We start from the raw sequence: 17,636 nt of genomic DNA, 5'->3' as shown, positions 1-17,636 counted from the left end.
TGTAGTTTAGTTTGGCTGATCAGTGCAGAATTTAAAGTATTTGCTCATTTTACATATCAGAACTCCTTGTATTTTAAAAATGTTTCAAAATCCCCATATCAGGCTATTTCTAGCTTCACGTAAAAATATGACAGATTTTGTCTTGGTACTCACTCACTTTTGGACCCATCTGTATAATAAGTCTAATGTTTTAACACAGTATATCAGCCATGTTGCATGTTTATTAGTCTAGACAAGTGTATTAAAACTTTGTCATTCCTTTCTTGTATTGTACATGGAGATGCTCCCACACCACAGTGTGGCCAAGCTAAGAACCCGCCGCCTACCTGTGTGAGTGGGTGTAGCAGTCAGTCCAGAATATAGACAGACAAACAGCTGAATAAAAGCACATAAAGTGAAAGAAGAGTGTGTATGCCAGAATGTCTGTGTCCTGTGTGTGCGTGGGTTGCCTACTGTGGCTGAACGTCATCGTCAGAGTACTATGCATAGACCAAGTAATGACAAATCCTGTGAGTAAAAAAAAAACTAAAAAAACATCCTTCAAGATGTCATACAAGCACCAAATATAACACAAATGATCAGCTTTTGAGGACATAAAAGTCATCTAAATGTAATTTTGTCCTCATTACTTAATGATAATCAAGGTTTCTGACCATATTTTCACAAGATGACAGGTTAAAAGTAGAATAATATCACAATCTAACGCCACATTAGCAGCTTGACTCTCAACCCTGGAATGATTGCAATATAGTCATACAGCAGATGGGGCTCAACTGCTGAGAAATCATGTAGGCAAATGAATGATGTAACAAATAGTAAAGGAATGAAGACTAACGTGAAATTAGAATGACCATATTTTATTCATAAACTGCCAAGTTACACTTAATATTACTTACGATTAATTTGCTCAAATCTTAATTCAGTGGTGTTTTTTTGCAATGCTAGATTTCCTGAGGAGACGTATTTCTATTTTGTTATGTCCTTAATTATCCTTAATTTCGTTGTACCACAATGACAAATAAAGACGTTCGATTCTGTTCTATGTCTCCGTTTGATGGAAATGTCAAACGTAAATGTAGAATATGGCAGGGGGATAGTTTCAACACAGCATTTCAAGCATGTAATCCAAAAAAAGGAGATTACCAAACAAAAAGCTCTTCATAGCTCACAGTAACCGTTCCTTCTTGTTCCAGTCCTCCCTGAAATATGTCAGACTTATCCACACTTGCTTTGATTGATGAATGACAGTGGTAACCTCTCAGACAAAACATTTGCAGTGATTACTTCAATGAACAAAACACTTTCACGGTGAAGCTGGAAGAAATGTTCGGTGGACATTAGTAGGAATCTCTAAACACATCGCCTTTGGTCTGATGACGACTTAGCATTGTGCATTAATATATATTACTTAAGCACCAATTTAATGCAGAATTTTCACAGGAATGTTGCCACGGGACTGAAGCAGTTCACACTAATGCAAATAATGCAGTACGTTCCTCAGTTGGCCATAGGCTCAGTCACCATTGTTACTTAATTCAGTGTCAGGTAGTAACTTAAAGGGGAACTACTGTTTTTTACAACCTGGACCTTATTTCTGGCTTAAAATACGATCATTTACTCACCCATGTAACTTTTGTGTCATTTGCAGTCATAAATATCTCCAGATCGACTATAAATGACACAAAAGTTATATGGGTGAGTAAACGATCGTATTTTAAGCCAGAAATAAGGTCCAGGTTGTAAAAAACAGTAGTTCCCCTTTAAGGGACATTTATTTAAGTGAAAAAATTATTTTTTCAGCATTTTACACTTTTTATGAACGTGGAACATGAAGAAATGTAGTTGATTAACGTAGTTGTTGAAAATGGTGTCAATCGACTTTAAAAGAGAAGCACATATTAAAGATAAATAAATGCCTAAACAGGCAATGAATAAGGCATAAATAAGGTAGAAGCTATTTTATTCTTATATATATTTATTTTCAGATTCAGGCAATTAATCTGGACATGCAGGCAACTTGTTTACATGGATAAATGAATTTTGGCTAAAAAAAAAAAAAACTGGAGGAAGAGCAAATTAAATTTATTAAACTATGAGCAGATGCAATACAGATTTTTGTCATGTGCAAAGTTTAATAATAAAAGCACCAATTAAATTGTTATTGCTAATACACTTCTGTTAAAATAACACTAATTGTTGATGCCATTTCCTTTTACTGGTATCCAAGTAGTGTACACGATAATACATACATAATGTAAAAGGAAAATCTGAAGCGTTTAATATTAGAAACACGTTCCGTTAGTCCCTGTAACCAGGATCTACAAATTAGTTAGACAAAATCTGGCATACTGGTAAACTGTAAATTCTGTGTAAATTCTGTAAAATCAGTTGTCACTTTAATCCCTTTGAAAGTCCATGTACAAGACAAGAGTTAGTAGATTAGTAGAATAGTTCATTGTTCATGCTAAATACAGATATTTACAGAAATCTCAGGCCCCTTTGGATAATTCATGGTCCAACACCAAAGAAAAAAAACCAAAAACTGTTAAATTTAACTTCATGAAACGTTATTCATCACACCACAGTGTATTTTAGGCTTTAGCTGTTAGCAATATTATGTTTCACTGTGTGTAAACTGGGCACGTAGTATTGATTTTGAAACAAATTTTGTTTGTTGTGTGTCAGACAGTGTCGGGCTATTCTAGGCATCTCTGTGCAGGGACTACATCTCACAGATCCAGGTTTGCTCAGTGGAACAGCCCTCATCGTTCCAGTCACCATTCCCTGTTGAACGTTCCCTGAACTCCACGCAGTCCTGGTTCGCCCCGCTATAGCTGTTAGGCTGGCCGTTACCCCAGAATCTGCAGGGGTGAGGAAAGACATCCTATATTAAAATACACAACGCTCTACCCTTGGGTGAATGAATTCAACGCTGCAAAGACTTTTTTTTATTTTGGATATCATGTGGTTAGTTTCATACGCTGTGGTCAGGTCTGTCCCATCCACCCATTTCCAGTGCCCTTCTACTCCTTCATCTGTCAGTCCAATCCAGGCCTCTTTCCCACTGCTTAAAATGCCATTAATGAAGGACTGTGATGGAAGAGATGGACAAGTTACTACATTGGTTGGTCATCGGGAAACAAATATTGCACTAATCAACATTTGAATATTAGCAAATAGATAGACAGACAGACAGACAGACAGACAGACAGACAGACTGACTGACTGACTGACTGATTGGAGACAAATACAGATAAATGTACACAGATTAACACACCATTTCCTCTCTGGTTTTAACGACTGCCAGGTCTGCTCCTTTGGATTGACAGTATCCTCTGCTCAGACTCCAGCTCTTCTTACCCGCAGAAGTGTAGTAGCAGCTGTTCTGAAACTTCCTCCAGCCAGTGGGGCATGTCTTTGCTGTAATTTGCATATTCAGGTTGGTATCCATACACTGCACCAAAAAGTGAATTTTGAGCTAATGTTTGGTAGCTTTTTTGCTTACCTTTAGTTGCATTCAGAATGGTGATTTGCTCCACCAGCCGGTCTCTCTCGGTAGTCAGGTTGTTGTTTTTCAACTTCAGCATGTCTCTCTCTGCCGTTACATTGCTAAATCTGCTTTCAAGATCATCCTTTTCTTTCACTATTGTCGCATAGGAACCCTGCAAATCATTTTCTGCTTTTCTAAGTATGTCATAACTGGCCTGCAGAGCATCCTTTGCTATTGTCAGGTTACGGTGACTGCTTGCTATCTTGTCTTTCTCACTGGTGGTGAAGTTGAATTTGTCCTGCCAGTGTTCTACCTTCTGAATCAAGTCATTGTAACTCAGCTGGAGCCTCTCTCTTGATCTGGTTACATTATTGACTTTGTTCTGTAAATTATCCCTCTCTCTGGTCACTGAGCTGTAACTGGCTTGTAATTCATCTCTGCTTTTGACAAGCGAATCCTGTTTCTTTTGTAACAACATTACTTGTGTATTCAAGGCATTGTAACGAGTCTGCACCTGGTCTTTAGTGGTGTTTAGCTGTTCTATCTGTTTATTTAAAGCAGCGTTACTGGCCTGTAACTGGCTTTCGCTAGTTTTAAGCCTGTTTAGGTCTTCAACCAGTAAATTGTTCTTGGTTTGTAATTGGTCTCTTATTTTGGATATGTAATTGTTAGTATTCTTCAACTGATCACGTTCGGCTTCAACTGCCTTTTTCTCTTTTTTCAGTGTGTTCAGGGTCTGTTGCAGTTTCTCTTTCTCCTCTTGCATGACTTTCAAGTTGTTGTCATCGTCCTGTTTTACATTATTGTCTGCCAAGGAAAAGCGATAACGTGTGAAACAATGGTTTTACAATAGCTTGAGAAAACGTCGATACAAGACAAACAGTAAAGACAGAAAGGTTGACTCACAGTAGACGCTTTGGCCTATGACCCCAGCAATCAGGAGAACAGACAGCAGCCCCAGGCAAACTGTTGCAACCTTGAAAGGGTTGTTTCTCAATACATAAACTAGGAAACAGCAAAAAAAAAAAGGAAAAAATGAGCCAACAGAAACTTAAAATTGACGAAGTGATATAAGGAACTTGTGGCTATCCTGAATGCTGAGAACAGACCATTAATTTCCAGCAAAGGCATTGAAATAAACAACTTCTATGCTGGAATGTCTTAACTGTCCACTTATTTATTTATTTATTTATTTATTTATTATTTTTCACTTATTAGTATTACTCAGCTTTCTGGGCCCCAATGGGCTTTTTCTTTTTCTTGTCTCTAGCACTGTCATACATAATTTGTGATGTTGTCAAGGAACGTTTGTATTGTGTTTCTTATTAATAATAAAAAAATAAAGTTAAAAAAAAATAAACAAACAACTTCTTAAAATAACGGATTTCTTATGCCAACATAAATTGCATCCTGAGATTTTCCCCAAATTTCCATCATGTCCTGACAACATGGCCCATTTTAACATCTATGAAGCTTCTGTACCATAGTGTACCATCATGTAAGTACACATGATGAAGACATGAAAAAATTTGAAGCCAGGACTTTGGTGAAGAAGTCCAGTTCTCTTTGAATTTAGCTCTGTTTTACTGGCAGACCACTCCAAGGGAAATGTTGCCTCTCCCAGAGTTCTTGTGCTTCATATGGTAAATGGTCTACATATTGGTTAGAAAAACACCACATCCTGGTTAGAGAAATATGTAATGGAACAACTTCTGGATACAATTGTGTACTTAAATGAGTGCCAGCCAAACAAAAAAGTGGGAAAATGTTATGTATGTTTGTATAAGTATTAATTTCAGTGTTACGTCCTCATTGCTCCGCAGACATCTGATGTTTTTAGTATCTCCATAAAAGAAAGTTTGTAAAAGAAATGATCATGATATATCATGATTTTTGAACTTTTTTGTTGACACAGAGGACGTGATTGAGATTAAAGTATTTTGACTGGCATTAAATGTCATGTTGTTGGGAGAGAAAAAAAGAAACATTAAAAGAATTTACAAAAAAAAAAAAAAAAAACACATGGGACTTGAACTCCAGTGTCTGACAAATGGACTCAAATCAGTTGATTACATTCCTTGACTATTTGAACAACTGCTGTGAAGCTGTGTCGGGCTTATTCACTAACATTTTTGCAATATTTTTACTGACGCATGCTTGTTCAACCTGACTGATTTCACTATGATTAAAAAAATACTCAAAATCAGTGTTGCCAAGTCTGCTTGTTAGAAGCGACTTTGGGCTTGTTTTTCTGTAAAGTCGCTTACAAATATTAGTAGTCGCGGGTCGCTTTTTTTTTGGGCTTGTTTCTAAAGTGTAATTGCTTATTTGGGCTTGTTCCCAGCTCCTTAATGAGTTGTCAAGCAGATATTTGCTATATGTTATTTAAACGTAGGAGTTTGTCTCGCTTGTTCCCTCTGTCCCTCCCCTTTCCCCATACACACAGGAGACAGCAGGGCAATCTTTTTTTTTTTTTTTTTCTGGTTAGGAAAATGTCAGTGAGTGACATTTAAATCAAAATACGTGCGAATGATGGTGGACTTTAGGAGAGTTTTTGAGGAACTAATGCCCAGGACAAAGTGGGCAAACTATGGGAAGAAATATAACAAAGACTGGGAGAAAGAGAAAGGTTCTGAAGCCCAGGGGGGAGAAAAATAAATAAACTGTGTACCGTGGGTACAGTTTTGCAAAACTGCGCACAGTTTACCAATCCGTCCACATGGATGTAAATTGACAATTTGTACCCAAATCTGTCCGTACTGATCGTAAAACCGTGCACACAGTTCATTTTTTTTTCTCTCCCTGGAACCTGGGGGGGGGGGGGGGGGGTATTACTTACAAGGAAATTTAAAATCAATGTTTGTTTTTTATCAACTGAATATCTGATACCTGAATTGCGGATTGGGCTGCCATCAGCAAAAAACTGCTTGTAAGCAATTTTACAGTCATCCATGTCCATGTTTGTCACTCGGGAGGCATGGTACTCAACACTCATCTTTGCATCTGCGTTATGAGCTGGAAGTATATCAGCAAAAACAACAGCATCAGTATTTGAAAATGTCAGCTGAACCCAGGATACAGACCTAAACTTCCATAAATGTGAAATAGAAATGAAATCAAGCTTACCCCTCCTTGTTTGGAAATCTGAAGAAGCTTGTTTTAAGCAGAGGAGAGATAAGACGAATCTACGAAATGATTTTACACTTGTAGCTTAAGGGGTTGGTTAATAGGTGGAGCGAGAGTCTTCTTCCTTCCTTAAATTTAAGTCTGGAGATAGATGGTCTTCCAAGATACATCTCAACCATGCAGAAAAAAAAATAAATTCGGCCAATGAGGAAGCGCTGCAAAAAAACTGCTGTTCCTCAAATGGCAACTTGAGGATGGCTCCAAAAGTGAGTCAAACCCCTCAAGACCCATGTTAACAACACATGTTTACAACCTTGACTCAAAGGAGACATATCGCAGGTTGTTAACAGTCAATACGGTAGCTGTCACCCACTCGAATTAGCTCCCCTCAGGTCTTTTCCCGGTTTTGAGTCAGGCATGGCCAAGAGCTCTAAGGGTGATGTCCCATAGGGTTTTTCAGGTTTTATATGCAGTCAGTGGGCTCAGCAATGCTGGTGGACTGCTTTGTAGTCAAAACCTGGGAAATTAGTTAGTTTGCTTCATCTTAATCAAATGCACCTTAATCTCAATGTGAAGTAATTAGCAAAGTCTGTGTTTGTTAAAGGCATGAAAAAGTTTTGCATTTCCCAACCATGAATCCACGTGAACGAATATGAGGAAGAAGAGATTTCACAAAATGTTAAATGCTGGTACTGCAGTTTTCATCAAGTGTCAGTCAGGTCACTTGTTCTGTTGGAATGAAGCTTGAAAGAGAGGCAAAAGAGAGGCAAAACTGGTTCTATTAGATGTGCTGTTTCTTGTTTTTGCCTTTTTTTAAAAGCCGTCTTTGCGCTTCTGTGAACATGAATGTTCAGAGTCAATCAGAACAATAAGGCTTCATTCTCTGATCTCTTTCATCTGATATCTTCATCCAAGTGACTCAGGCTATGAACATGTTGGCCCGTCCTACAGTGCCCAGTGACTCCTTTATCAACCAGTAGCTGGTGCTTTGCAGCTGTGGTGTTTCTAGTTCCTCTCTGTGCTCAGCTCACGTATTGAGCCATGTGCCTACTCATCTAATCTGCTCTGATGTCTGACAGGACCTTCCATGTTGTGCAGAGGCAGGTTATTGACCCAAATTTACCCGAACTCAACTGATGACAAAAACTAGAAATGTCTAATCTAAATAAAGTCAATCTCAAGCATTTCTCAGATCTCTTAGGACAAAAAAATGCATGGGCGACAAGTCTTGTTGCTTTGTAGGTCAACTGACACAGCCTCTAAGCCACACCCTCCTATTATCTGAGAAGAGCAGTTGTGTTGTGAAAATCAGTTAAGAAGTCAAGAAATTGTTTTGCGCCTGGGGATCAGCCTTCTAACCATGAAGAGCACAATGCAAAATGTGAACACAGTCATTTTTTTTTCTCTTTATGTTTATTGGGCAAAGTAACACAAAAAGTCCAAAATGCCAATAGAAACAAAAAACAATACAAACAACAAAATAAGCAAGAAATAAAGGACCAATACCAAGAATTATATAAAAGCACCACGCATTGTCACATTATCTGTAAACTAGACACAGAGTTAAAATAAAAACTAATAATATTAATAAAAAAAGTATCCCCTTCAATGAAAGTGAGAACTGGGCATTTTGCAGGCTCAGCATGGACGGTATTATCTGCATTGTGTACCTTGTTCTGATTAGCCCATTGACAGCTATTAACAAGTTGTTCACCCTAACTTGAATTTCTCCATCTCTGCAATTAAGATATTTTGAAGTCAAAAGACTCAAATCCAAGGTAAGTCAACAGTATTTATTTAAGACAAATCTGATGAGTTTAGACTCGAAACACAGTAAATGCTGCATTCATTTGAATCATAGCAGTTTGCATCACTACAATAATATAGTACACCAGGTTTCCTCTTCATTGAATAACCCATAACATATACCTATACCTTATACCTATAGGGTTCCATCACCTATCCCTCATTTTGCCAGAGTGTTCACAGTTTAGATAACTAAAACTAGTTAAGACTCAGTGAAAGGAAATATTGTTGCTGCAGTGACATAGAAGCAACTCGCAAGTCAAACTAACTGACACACTACCCATCTTTAAGGGCCCATTCACACCTAATTAGTTTTATCCACTCACTTTATCAGACACAAAATTGTGAAATCCCCAGATCGCGGATCAAATTTCATACATTTTCTGATTTTCTTGACCAGTTACAGGAAGTTATGACACAATATCATCAGAACTGGAAAAGGGAAGGAAGCTCAGTTTTAAGCCATCAGCAAAAGTAGTGGTGGTGGTTATAGAAGCAACAAGATGAATCTGATCTTTGGTTTTTGTTCTTCATTCAAACAGGGCGCTGTGGAGGCGCTCTTTTAAAGGTGACATCGGACGCCCATTTCCACAAGGTGATACATTTCTTTCATGACTTGATGGAATATCTGTTTCACAGCGATTCCCCGTCCTGAGAATGTGCTCCTGTTACCCCGCCCCTCTAGTAGGGCTGTCGTGGCAACCGTTCAGCGTATTGGTATAATACATAGACAGGATAAAGACGGACGGCATAAAGGCTCCTCAAAAGTCAATGCATGTATAGCTCCCCCTGGTGACTGGCTGCAGTATAGATCATAAGCTCCACCTCCTCCATGTTAGTGGATGAAGCACTAAAATACATGTGAAATAATTTTCTTTCAAAGATGGTTTCTGTCATTTTAGGTAGTTAATATAATGTTGATGCATGTTCAAGTGTCAGTTTTTTTGGAAAAGATTCATTTTAGTTGACACAAATATACCAGTTGCCATGCCAACCACTCTGTAAAGCGTGAGAACATAAGAGAAAAAAGAAAAAAATTTAAAAACAACATTTCCTTTTAACTGGCGGAGGTAGAGCAGAGCACATTATTAAATAAAGAAAAAACGCAAATGAGTCTAAAGGAAGTGTGGTCGGGTCATCGGTATCGTGGCTCTGCATGGCTCCACTCTTGACTCTGGCTCCAAAGTCGCAAGATGGCGTTACCTGTATCCCCCGGAAAATAGTGTCAGTTTGGCCAATGCAAGGAAGTGGCGACACTTTGTCCATATGTGTACAGTCTATGGTATAATGCAGTACAGTCTGAAGCCACATCAGTCCACCTATTCGCGCCGGAGTTGAACCCAGAACAATATGACACTCCCGAAGAAGTTTGTCAATAAAGGTTTGAATAAGACCTTTCTGAATGTCTGGGGAACTTAATAGTGTTTTGAGCTGCTGTGTGCCAGTCCGCCAGGTAGGGAACAGCAGCCAGCTCGAGGATGAAACTAACATGGTGGTTACTTTAGTATAGTTTATTGACAGATAAATGTATGCTAAGTAACGCCACTCTGCTCTTGTTTTTCCTTTGGTGTAAAGATGCCTGTGAGCCTTTACAGCCGAGCACAGAGCCGCTTACATGCCGCAACCGTTTCGTTGCCGATGCATATCCTATGCTTGCTGAAATGAAATGTGCCTTTGCTAGCTTCGTCGCTACCTGCATACAGGGAGAGAGGAGCGGTCTGAAGCCGTGTGGGGCCAGGGCTCAGGGGCAGGTCTTATATTCAGAACAAATGATCTACATCACAAAAGAGTCAAATTTGTAATGGTTTGCCGAATGACATGGATTTACATCAGCTTTTCTGAGCTAGCAGGCCTAATAAATTCAGAAAAAGGTTCAAAAGTGAGAATTGCATCCATGGTCCCATTTAAGTAGACATTAAATAATGAATCGTTTGGTAAATATACGTTGTATTGACTCACCATGTGACTCATTCATGTATTTGCATGCATTTCTGGATTACCTTCAAAGCCATATTTATTTGTTTGCCTTTGTGGTATTAACTCACTGTAAATGGCTCTCTGTGCCTGTAACGTTTTCTAATCTTTTTCTTATCTTCATATGAGGTTGGATTTTGAAGAATACTCTTGACTGACAGGGCATGTTATTGACAGCACTGGCACTGAAGTCACTGCAGTGGTTTCAGGTAAAAATGTAGACAATATTTTGCTGTTCGACTGTATGATGCCAGGGTTTGTGACTTTCACTAGACTATGAACTGTAGACTATCCTTTCACAGTGAATTAAACTGGCTCTCATCAGAGGAACTTCTTGTGTTGGTTCATTGGGGAACATAAAAGTGTCATCAGTGTTTGCCTCAGTTGTCCGTGTACCTGGTGATTTCATGTAAAACCCCTCAATGTCTCCCATGTCTGTGCTCATGGCTCGCCTCAGGTATCCATGGATCACACGTCTGCTGTAGAAGTAGCGCAAACACAGCACAATAGCTGGGAGGAGTCCTATCACCCACCAGCTCATGGTGATGATAAAACATATCACTGCCAGAGGAAAGATAAGGGGTGACACATAAGGAAGGAAGTACAACACATCGAAAAAGAACACCACTCTGCAACAAAAGAAAAAAGAAATCTATTTTTAAAAAAAGAAGAAAAGGCCTGTTTTTATTGCAATTAAAAACATGTTTGCTATATATATAAATATATGCTGTAATATGAGAGCAGATGATTAATTTATGTTATTTTGTATAGCAGTATTGATGTCTATACATATGGATGTAGACCAGTAAAATACAAAATAAATAAATGGATGAGTTCAGATTTTTGTATTTTGCTCAGTTCTAATAATAACATAAATAATATCTTCGATAGACTGGTGATCTGCCAAGGGTGTACTCCATCTCTCACTGTCAAAGAAAAATGTGAGGCACAAGGCAGGGCCAGATAGCAGCCTGTACTTGGAATCTACTGGTATCCGGAGTATCTTCAAAATCAAAAAATAATCACTGAAGAAAGTTGAAAGCCAATGTTTGCAGCCAGAGTTTATTCTCAAAACAATACAAACTCGAGTCTGATTTTGGGAACCATGCAAGTTCAGACTGATTTCATGGTGTCACTCATCAGTTTTTATATAGTTTATTGCAATTAAAATGTGTTTCGTCTTTTCAAAGACAAAAAAAAAAAATAAATGCTGAAGCTATCTTACCTGTCATAGCAGCATAAAGCAGGACACTCTCAGGATGATGTCTCAAACTTCTGAAGGCGGTATCTGGTACCATCTCCATCAGCCCTTCATAAAATATCCGCTGTACTGCTGGTTCGTCTGCAGGCTCAAATTCATAAACAAATACAGATTGTCCATTGTAAATGTTTCTGTGTTCTGTCTTTGTGGCCATAACTTTTAAAGAGCTCAGAAGGAAGTGTGTCTAACTACTAGTTTTCCAGGTTTACTATGGGCACGTCCAAACAAGGATGTGACGTGTGACTTTTAAAACATTTTGTGCACAGCAACTATTCAGTCGAGATACATTGACAAATAATGATAAAACTAAAAAGTGGATAAGTGGATAAATAACAGTACAAATGCAGAAAACATGACAAGAAATAACATAAATGAACATTTATTTATTTATTTTTGTTTTTGCTTCTAATGAGACAGACAGGAACTAAAACAACAAAAAAGTCACCTTTCTGGTTAAAAGTTATGGTAAGTATGTGTCACTGCTCTAATTGTACTCTGAAGCCTGTGGTTGCACTGTTGAAACTGAAAGTGACAGACCAAACGAAATTTTCCATTCTGATATCTGATGCCTGTGAAGGGTCGTGGGGGTGCTGGAGCCTATCCCAGCAGTCATCAGGTGAGAGGCGGGGTACACCCTGGACAGGTCTCCAATCTATCGCAGGGCTAACACAGAGAGACAGACAACCATTCACACTCACATGCACACCTACGGCTAATTTAGAATCACCAGTGAAGCTAACTAGCATGTCTTTGGGCAGTGGGAGGAAGCTGGAGTAGAGATCCCATGCAGACACAGGGAGAACGTGCAAACTCCAATCTAATGGTAATCTATGGTATTCAATATTATAAGTAAGATTTTACTTCAATCAAAGCTTTCAAATCATGATTTTTCTGAACATCACGCAATGGCAGCTTGGGATATTTGCAGAGTGCTATTTATTACATTACATTTATCTTGTGTTTCAGTTGTGAATATTGCAAAAAATGGCAGATGTTACATCTTGGTTGGATTTCCACCAAGCTGAGTGACTGCTGTATATGTGTTTAAAATAGTTGTGTTTTTTGACTGACTGTGTAAGAAAAGGGAGGTCTGATATTGATATTTCTTGACAGTTGTATTGTTCTATGTCCGACCAGGGCTGTTGAGATTGTTGCACATGTTGTAACCATTTGGATATATACTGTAGATGATTTGACAGTTGATACGATGTGGGCTGGAGTGTGGTCATAGCAAAAAGGTAGTTTATTTTAGGTAGAATGGACATTTTCACTGCTGCTATTCTTGCAATTAGTGCGATGGGTAGATTATTCCAGAGATTTGTAGTGGTGTGAAATTCCACCAGTTATTTAGAAGTGAAGAAGAAACTTGGAAAGAAGAAACCCAGCAAGTCATTTGTTTCAGCTTGGTTCTGGATATACAGGGATGTGCATGACTGAGACCTTCACATTCACAGAGGGTTAATGTGTCGGAGCTAAGGACCTGCTACAGAATAAAAAGAAAGGGTGTTAGATACACCGTGACTCTTTAAAATGAAACTTTGGGCCAAGATATACATGTACTCTAATGACCCATTACCAGCCAGAGATTCTGGTCCCAAGGTGTGAATGGAGGTGAAACCTCTTGGGACAGAGGGGAAAGAATTTGGACGTTGTTGTCTTCAAAGGAGTGTCCTTTGTCCTTTATGTGTAGGTGGACAATTCAGTGGGGAAACATCTTAAAAAAACTCTACAAGTCCAGCTGTCTTTCTTTAACATTTTTGGATATCCCGTCACCTGTATGACGGAGAACCTTTGCAGACATGTATTAATTAACAACATCAAATGCTCTTTACTAACTGAGGCAATGCTGCTTCACACAAGCAGACTTCTGGAGAACGGATTTAAGCAAGAGCCTGAAATCTAATGTGAGTGTGTTTAGTAACAACGAAATCAGAGATAATCCACGATAATCCATTTCATTGTGTGATCAACAGTTTCTGAAATTAAGTACTTTGTGGAAGAATTTTCCTCGAGATTTTGGAAGACACTGCACACAGACATGTAACCTTTATATATATTAAATATGTTTAATCATGCAGACAGCAAACAGATCTATCAAGCAATATGCCAAGACGGATATGGCCTCATATCCACACTTCTTTAGAATTAAAATTTCTAGGAGGGAAACTGTAGTGTATTAGACAGGATGTGGAACTAGCATTATGTAACTCTTTCCAGTACTGGGAAACTTTCTTCTTAAGTATTCTGCTCTTCAGTTTAATTCATTATGCCTTCCACTTCCTAAATGCTTAAATATTGCACAAACTTTTTTGATGATTTTGCTGAACTGCATGTCTGGGCTGTGTGGGATTTCTTTTTTTTTATGCATCCACATCCACTAGCTCCGTCTTCAAGAGGAATCAGTCGATCACTCATTTGAACAAAAAGCTAATGCTGCTATTTTTCTGGTCAGGACAGTCTTGAAAATTCCCTCCTAACTGGTCGTTTGTGCTGTAGCTTATGTCAGTCATTTTCCTGTTTTGGAAACTGATACTGTAGTAATGATGGCTGACCCTGTAGAAAATCCATTCCATCAAGGACTGTGATGCTCCCGGTGTAACGTACCCGTTGGTGACCCCGACACAACGGAAACCCAGACGCCGGTAGAGCCGGTGTGCTGCTGGTGTGTATACCGTTGTCCCCAGGAACACAGAAGAATATCCATGACTGGCAGCAAACCCGAGAACCTTCTGTCCCAGTGCATTGCCAACTCCACAATGCCGATGACTCCGGGCAACAGACATTCGCTGCAGCTCGACAGCACGCCCTGACTCGTCCTGCTGGATGACTGCTGCTACAATGCCCACAACTGTGCCCTCCAGCACTGCTACCCACATGCAGGAGACTGTCACAAACACAAAGTGTGATTTTTTAAAACTTTGTTCATTTTAACACTTTTTATTGTATTTAATTTGCATTTTGAAACAAACATGAAATACCGCGTTACAAATTAAAATATTTTTTACACAGCGCATGGCAAGAGCCTCACAGGCCTCCCCAACCTACCCAATCTCACTGTAACAACAATCAGGGTCCCTCAGCTGTTAACCTTTGCTGTTTTCCTAGTGTCAAAATGACTTTGTAGAATCTTTGTAGACCTTTGTGTCTGATTAACTAAACTAAATTTTAGCACTGGTGCTAACTTTTTCACATTTTATATTTTCAGCTATTGATCATATAATGGATGAACACATTAAGCTGCCTGGTCCTGGACTCTTTTGACCAAGTAAGGGTCAATTGTAGCTCATCTTAAGCTTTTTATTATCTTCACATAAGGCTGCGTTTTGGAGATTATGCAACTAAACAAAACTGTTAACAGTTAACCAAAGGGAATTTCAGGGTTCCTCCAGTATTTCAGTATTATGTCCAGTTGTTTGCATGGCAAGACTTTTGTAGAATGACTAAATAGGAAATGATGCAAAAGTTTGTGGCTTTTTGCTTTAAACACTATTTTAGTAACGTTTTACTTGGGTGTGTCAATTCCACATGTACCTGGTGAGTTCATGTAAAACCCCTCAATGTCTCCCATGTCTGTGCTCATGGCTCGCCTCAGGTATCCATGGATCACACGTCTGCTGTAGAAGTAGCGCAAACACAGCACAATAGCTGGGAGGAGTCCTATCACCCACCAGCTCATGGTGACGATAAAACATATAACTGCCAGAGGAAAGATAAGGTGTGATGTGTAAATGTAAAGGAAAAGTACAGAATAGGCACTGAAGAGAACCATACAAAAAAGCCCTATAATTTGAACAATACATTAAAAAATAAATGGAAATTAAACACATTAATACACAGAAAATAAGAAATGTTCTTATTTGTAGCAATAAAGAATCTTTTTCACGGTCGCAGAACTCCAAACAGAAGCACAAGCCAAATTATTCATGAAGCTGTCTTACCTGTCATGGCTGTATAAAGCAGGACACTCTCAGGATGATGTCTCAAACCTCTGAAGGCGATGTCTGGTACCATCTCCATCAGCCCTTCATAAAATATCCGCTGTACTGCTGGTTCGTCTGCAGGCTCAAATTCACGAACAAATACAGATTGTCCATTTTGTTTGTGTAATCCATTCTTGTGTATTTTGTTGTCATTTTTTGTAGCTTTTTCCCCCATATCAGTTGCTGCTTGCACTAAATGTGGGTGCACTACAAGTAGCTTTGTTCCAACCGCTGGTAACTTCTTTCAGCAATAAGACTTCCTTGTCCTCTATATTGTGCAAGAGTGTTAGTGCATCACATCGTTCTTTGGGGGGAAAAAAACAGGTGCCGCCAAGATTGTGCCACTGTCAGAGTTGTTAGAGCATGCGTCAGTGTGGCTCTCTACAGATAACTTCAACAGCGCTTGTTTGGAGACCACTCAACACCTTCTTATCTATAGTGGCCTCTAAAGACAACGCATGTATAGGAGCAAAAGCACATTCATCTTCTCCACCCTGGAGGTCTCCTGTATCAGGCACACGCCTCATCTGTTATCATAATGTAAAGAAGGTTGGAGAGTGTGAGACTTTCAGTGAAGATGCTCCAGTGTTTCATTTGCAGGTTCAATAATATCTGTGTCACTGACTCGTTGTTATAAAGCTGATATTTGCATTAAGATACAATTTTATATTTTTACTGTAGTTTTGCCATAATAGTAAGCACTTACTGTATTTAAAATTCTTCTTTTTAGACTTCAGTGTTGTTCATTTGAGTTTCATAGCTGAGTTTAATTTCAAAATGGAGCCAATCAACTACTGCATCTGCCTCTTAAAAAGAATGATGAAAACTCTGTCAGGCGGTTACTTAAATGTCTCAATGACGTACAAACTTGGATGGCTCTAAACTTTAATTAAATTTGAGAAAAACTACTGAAGTGATGGTTTTTGAAGGCACCAGTCAAACCTCTTCTGTAAATCTGGTTTCCTTGGCCCACTACACAAAACCAACCATCACAAACCTGGGGGTTAAAGTGACCTCAGATCTTAAGCTCAGCGGTCAGATCAAGACAGTTGTTAAATCTAATGTTTTCCACTTGAGGCAGCTGGACAAAATAAAGCCAATTCTTTCAAGGTAGCACTTTAATACGGCACTCCATGCCTTTGTATACTCTATAGGCTGTAGGCTGTCTATAAGCTATTCATTGCATTCTGGGACAACTTGTTTTCTGTTTCACTGACTGGCTTTACCAGCTTTTGTTGGAGGTCAGTCTGAGGTGAGTTGCAGTTCAACTAAAAGGGAGGAAATGTATTTACAAGTAAATTCAAAGTTGTCTTTTTGCTTATGGTGTGGAGAAGAATAATTATATGGTGTCTTGTTGGGGAAAAAAAGCAAACTAATCAGGAGCTCATGGACAGAGATGGGCAAACAAAACCAGATGGCGTGTCCCGAACAGTCAGCCATGGGTCAAAGTGGGTAATCACAAATCAGACTCAAATGCTCAGCTGAACATGCAAAGACAATCTGGATAAAGAAAATCCAGAGAGCTGGCTCAGTCTGGAATGTACTGGAGATTGTTGGACCGCAGAGGACAGTATAAACAGGTGAGCAGATGAGGTGGGTTAGCTAGAAAGAAGTGAAAACTTGCAGGTTATTAAATGGTAAACATTTATATAGTGCTTTTCTGTTTATTGGTAGTCAAAGCATTTTACATTCACAGTGCCACATTTACCCACTTGTTCCCAAACCTTTACACAGTGTTCAGTGTCTTGCTCAAGGACACTATGGCATGTGGTTCATGTACCGAGGACTGCTAACCCTCTGGTTCATGGACAACACTCGGTGCTATACCCCCCCCATCTCTTGTCCATGAATGTCTTGTAGCTGTAGCCAACTTCTTGTCAGGACCTCGGCAAATCAAACCCAGTCAGCACTGTTACGATGATAAGAATGTTGCCATTGTCTCACCTAAACTGTGGTTTGGAGAAATTCTTACAATGCCACTGAAACCACACACTGCAGA

General features: G+C 39.0%; 3 protein-coding genes across 3 annotated transcripts; all 3 read right to left on the bottom strand.

Annotated features, from left to right (window-relative positions):
- Window positions 1-1,964: 1,964 nt before the first annotated feature.
- On the bottom strand, window positions 1,965-6,639 carry LOC311506648 (uncharacterized protein). Its single transcript, XM_084570694.1, has 7 exons — window positions 6,617-6,639; window positions 6,380-6,505; window positions 4,397-4,495; window positions 3,506-4,297; window positions 3,278-3,420; window positions 2,981-3,090; window positions 1,965-2,861 (listed from the first exon to the last, which is right to left on the bottom strand). Exons 2-7 carry the CDS (start codon window positions 6,483-6,485, stop codon window positions 2,723-2,725), a joined length of 1,389 nt encoding a protein of 462 aa, XP_084426820.1. The 5' UTR covers window positions 6,486-6,505; window positions 6,617-6,639; the 3' UTR covers window positions 1,965-2,722.
- Window positions 6,640-10,551: 3,912 nt separating this feature from the next.
- LOC311496497 (N-acetylaspartate synthetase-like) lies at window positions 10,552-11,816 on the bottom strand. Its single transcript, XM_084556381.1, has 2 exons — window positions 11,622-11,816; window positions 10,552-10,957 (listed from the first exon to the last, which is right to left on the bottom strand). Exons 1-2 carry the CDS (start codon window positions 11,809-11,811, stop codon window positions 10,671-10,673), a joined length of 477 nt encoding a protein of 158 aa, XP_084412507.1. The 5' UTR covers window positions 11,812-11,816; the 3' UTR covers window positions 10,552-10,670.
- A 2,048-nt stretch (window positions 11,817-13,864) lies between these two features.
- Window positions 13,865-16,428, bottom strand: LOC311509269 (N-acetylaspartate synthetase-like). The gene is made up of 3 exons (XM_084574393.1): window positions 15,596-16,428; window positions 15,189-15,353; window positions 13,865-14,541 (listed from the first exon to the last, which is right to left on the bottom strand). The coding sequence occupies exons 1-3, from the start codon at window positions 15,810-15,812 to the stop codon at window positions 14,069-14,071; spliced, it is 855 nt and encodes a 284-aa protein (XP_084430519.1). The 5' UTR covers window positions 15,813-16,428; the 3' UTR covers window positions 13,865-14,068.
- Window positions 16,429-17,636: the final 1,208 nt, after the last annotated feature.

This window comes from Chelon labrosus (genome assembly GCF_963514085.1).
Source record: "Chelon labrosus genome assembly, chromosome: 2".
NCBI classification, from domain to species: domain Eukaryota; kingdom Metazoa; phylum Chordata; class Actinopteri; order Mugiliformes; family Mugilidae; genus Chelon; species Chelon labrosus.
The sequence above is the reverse complement of the archived record's forward strand: the minus strand, read 5'-3'. Positions and strand labels throughout refer to the sequence as shown.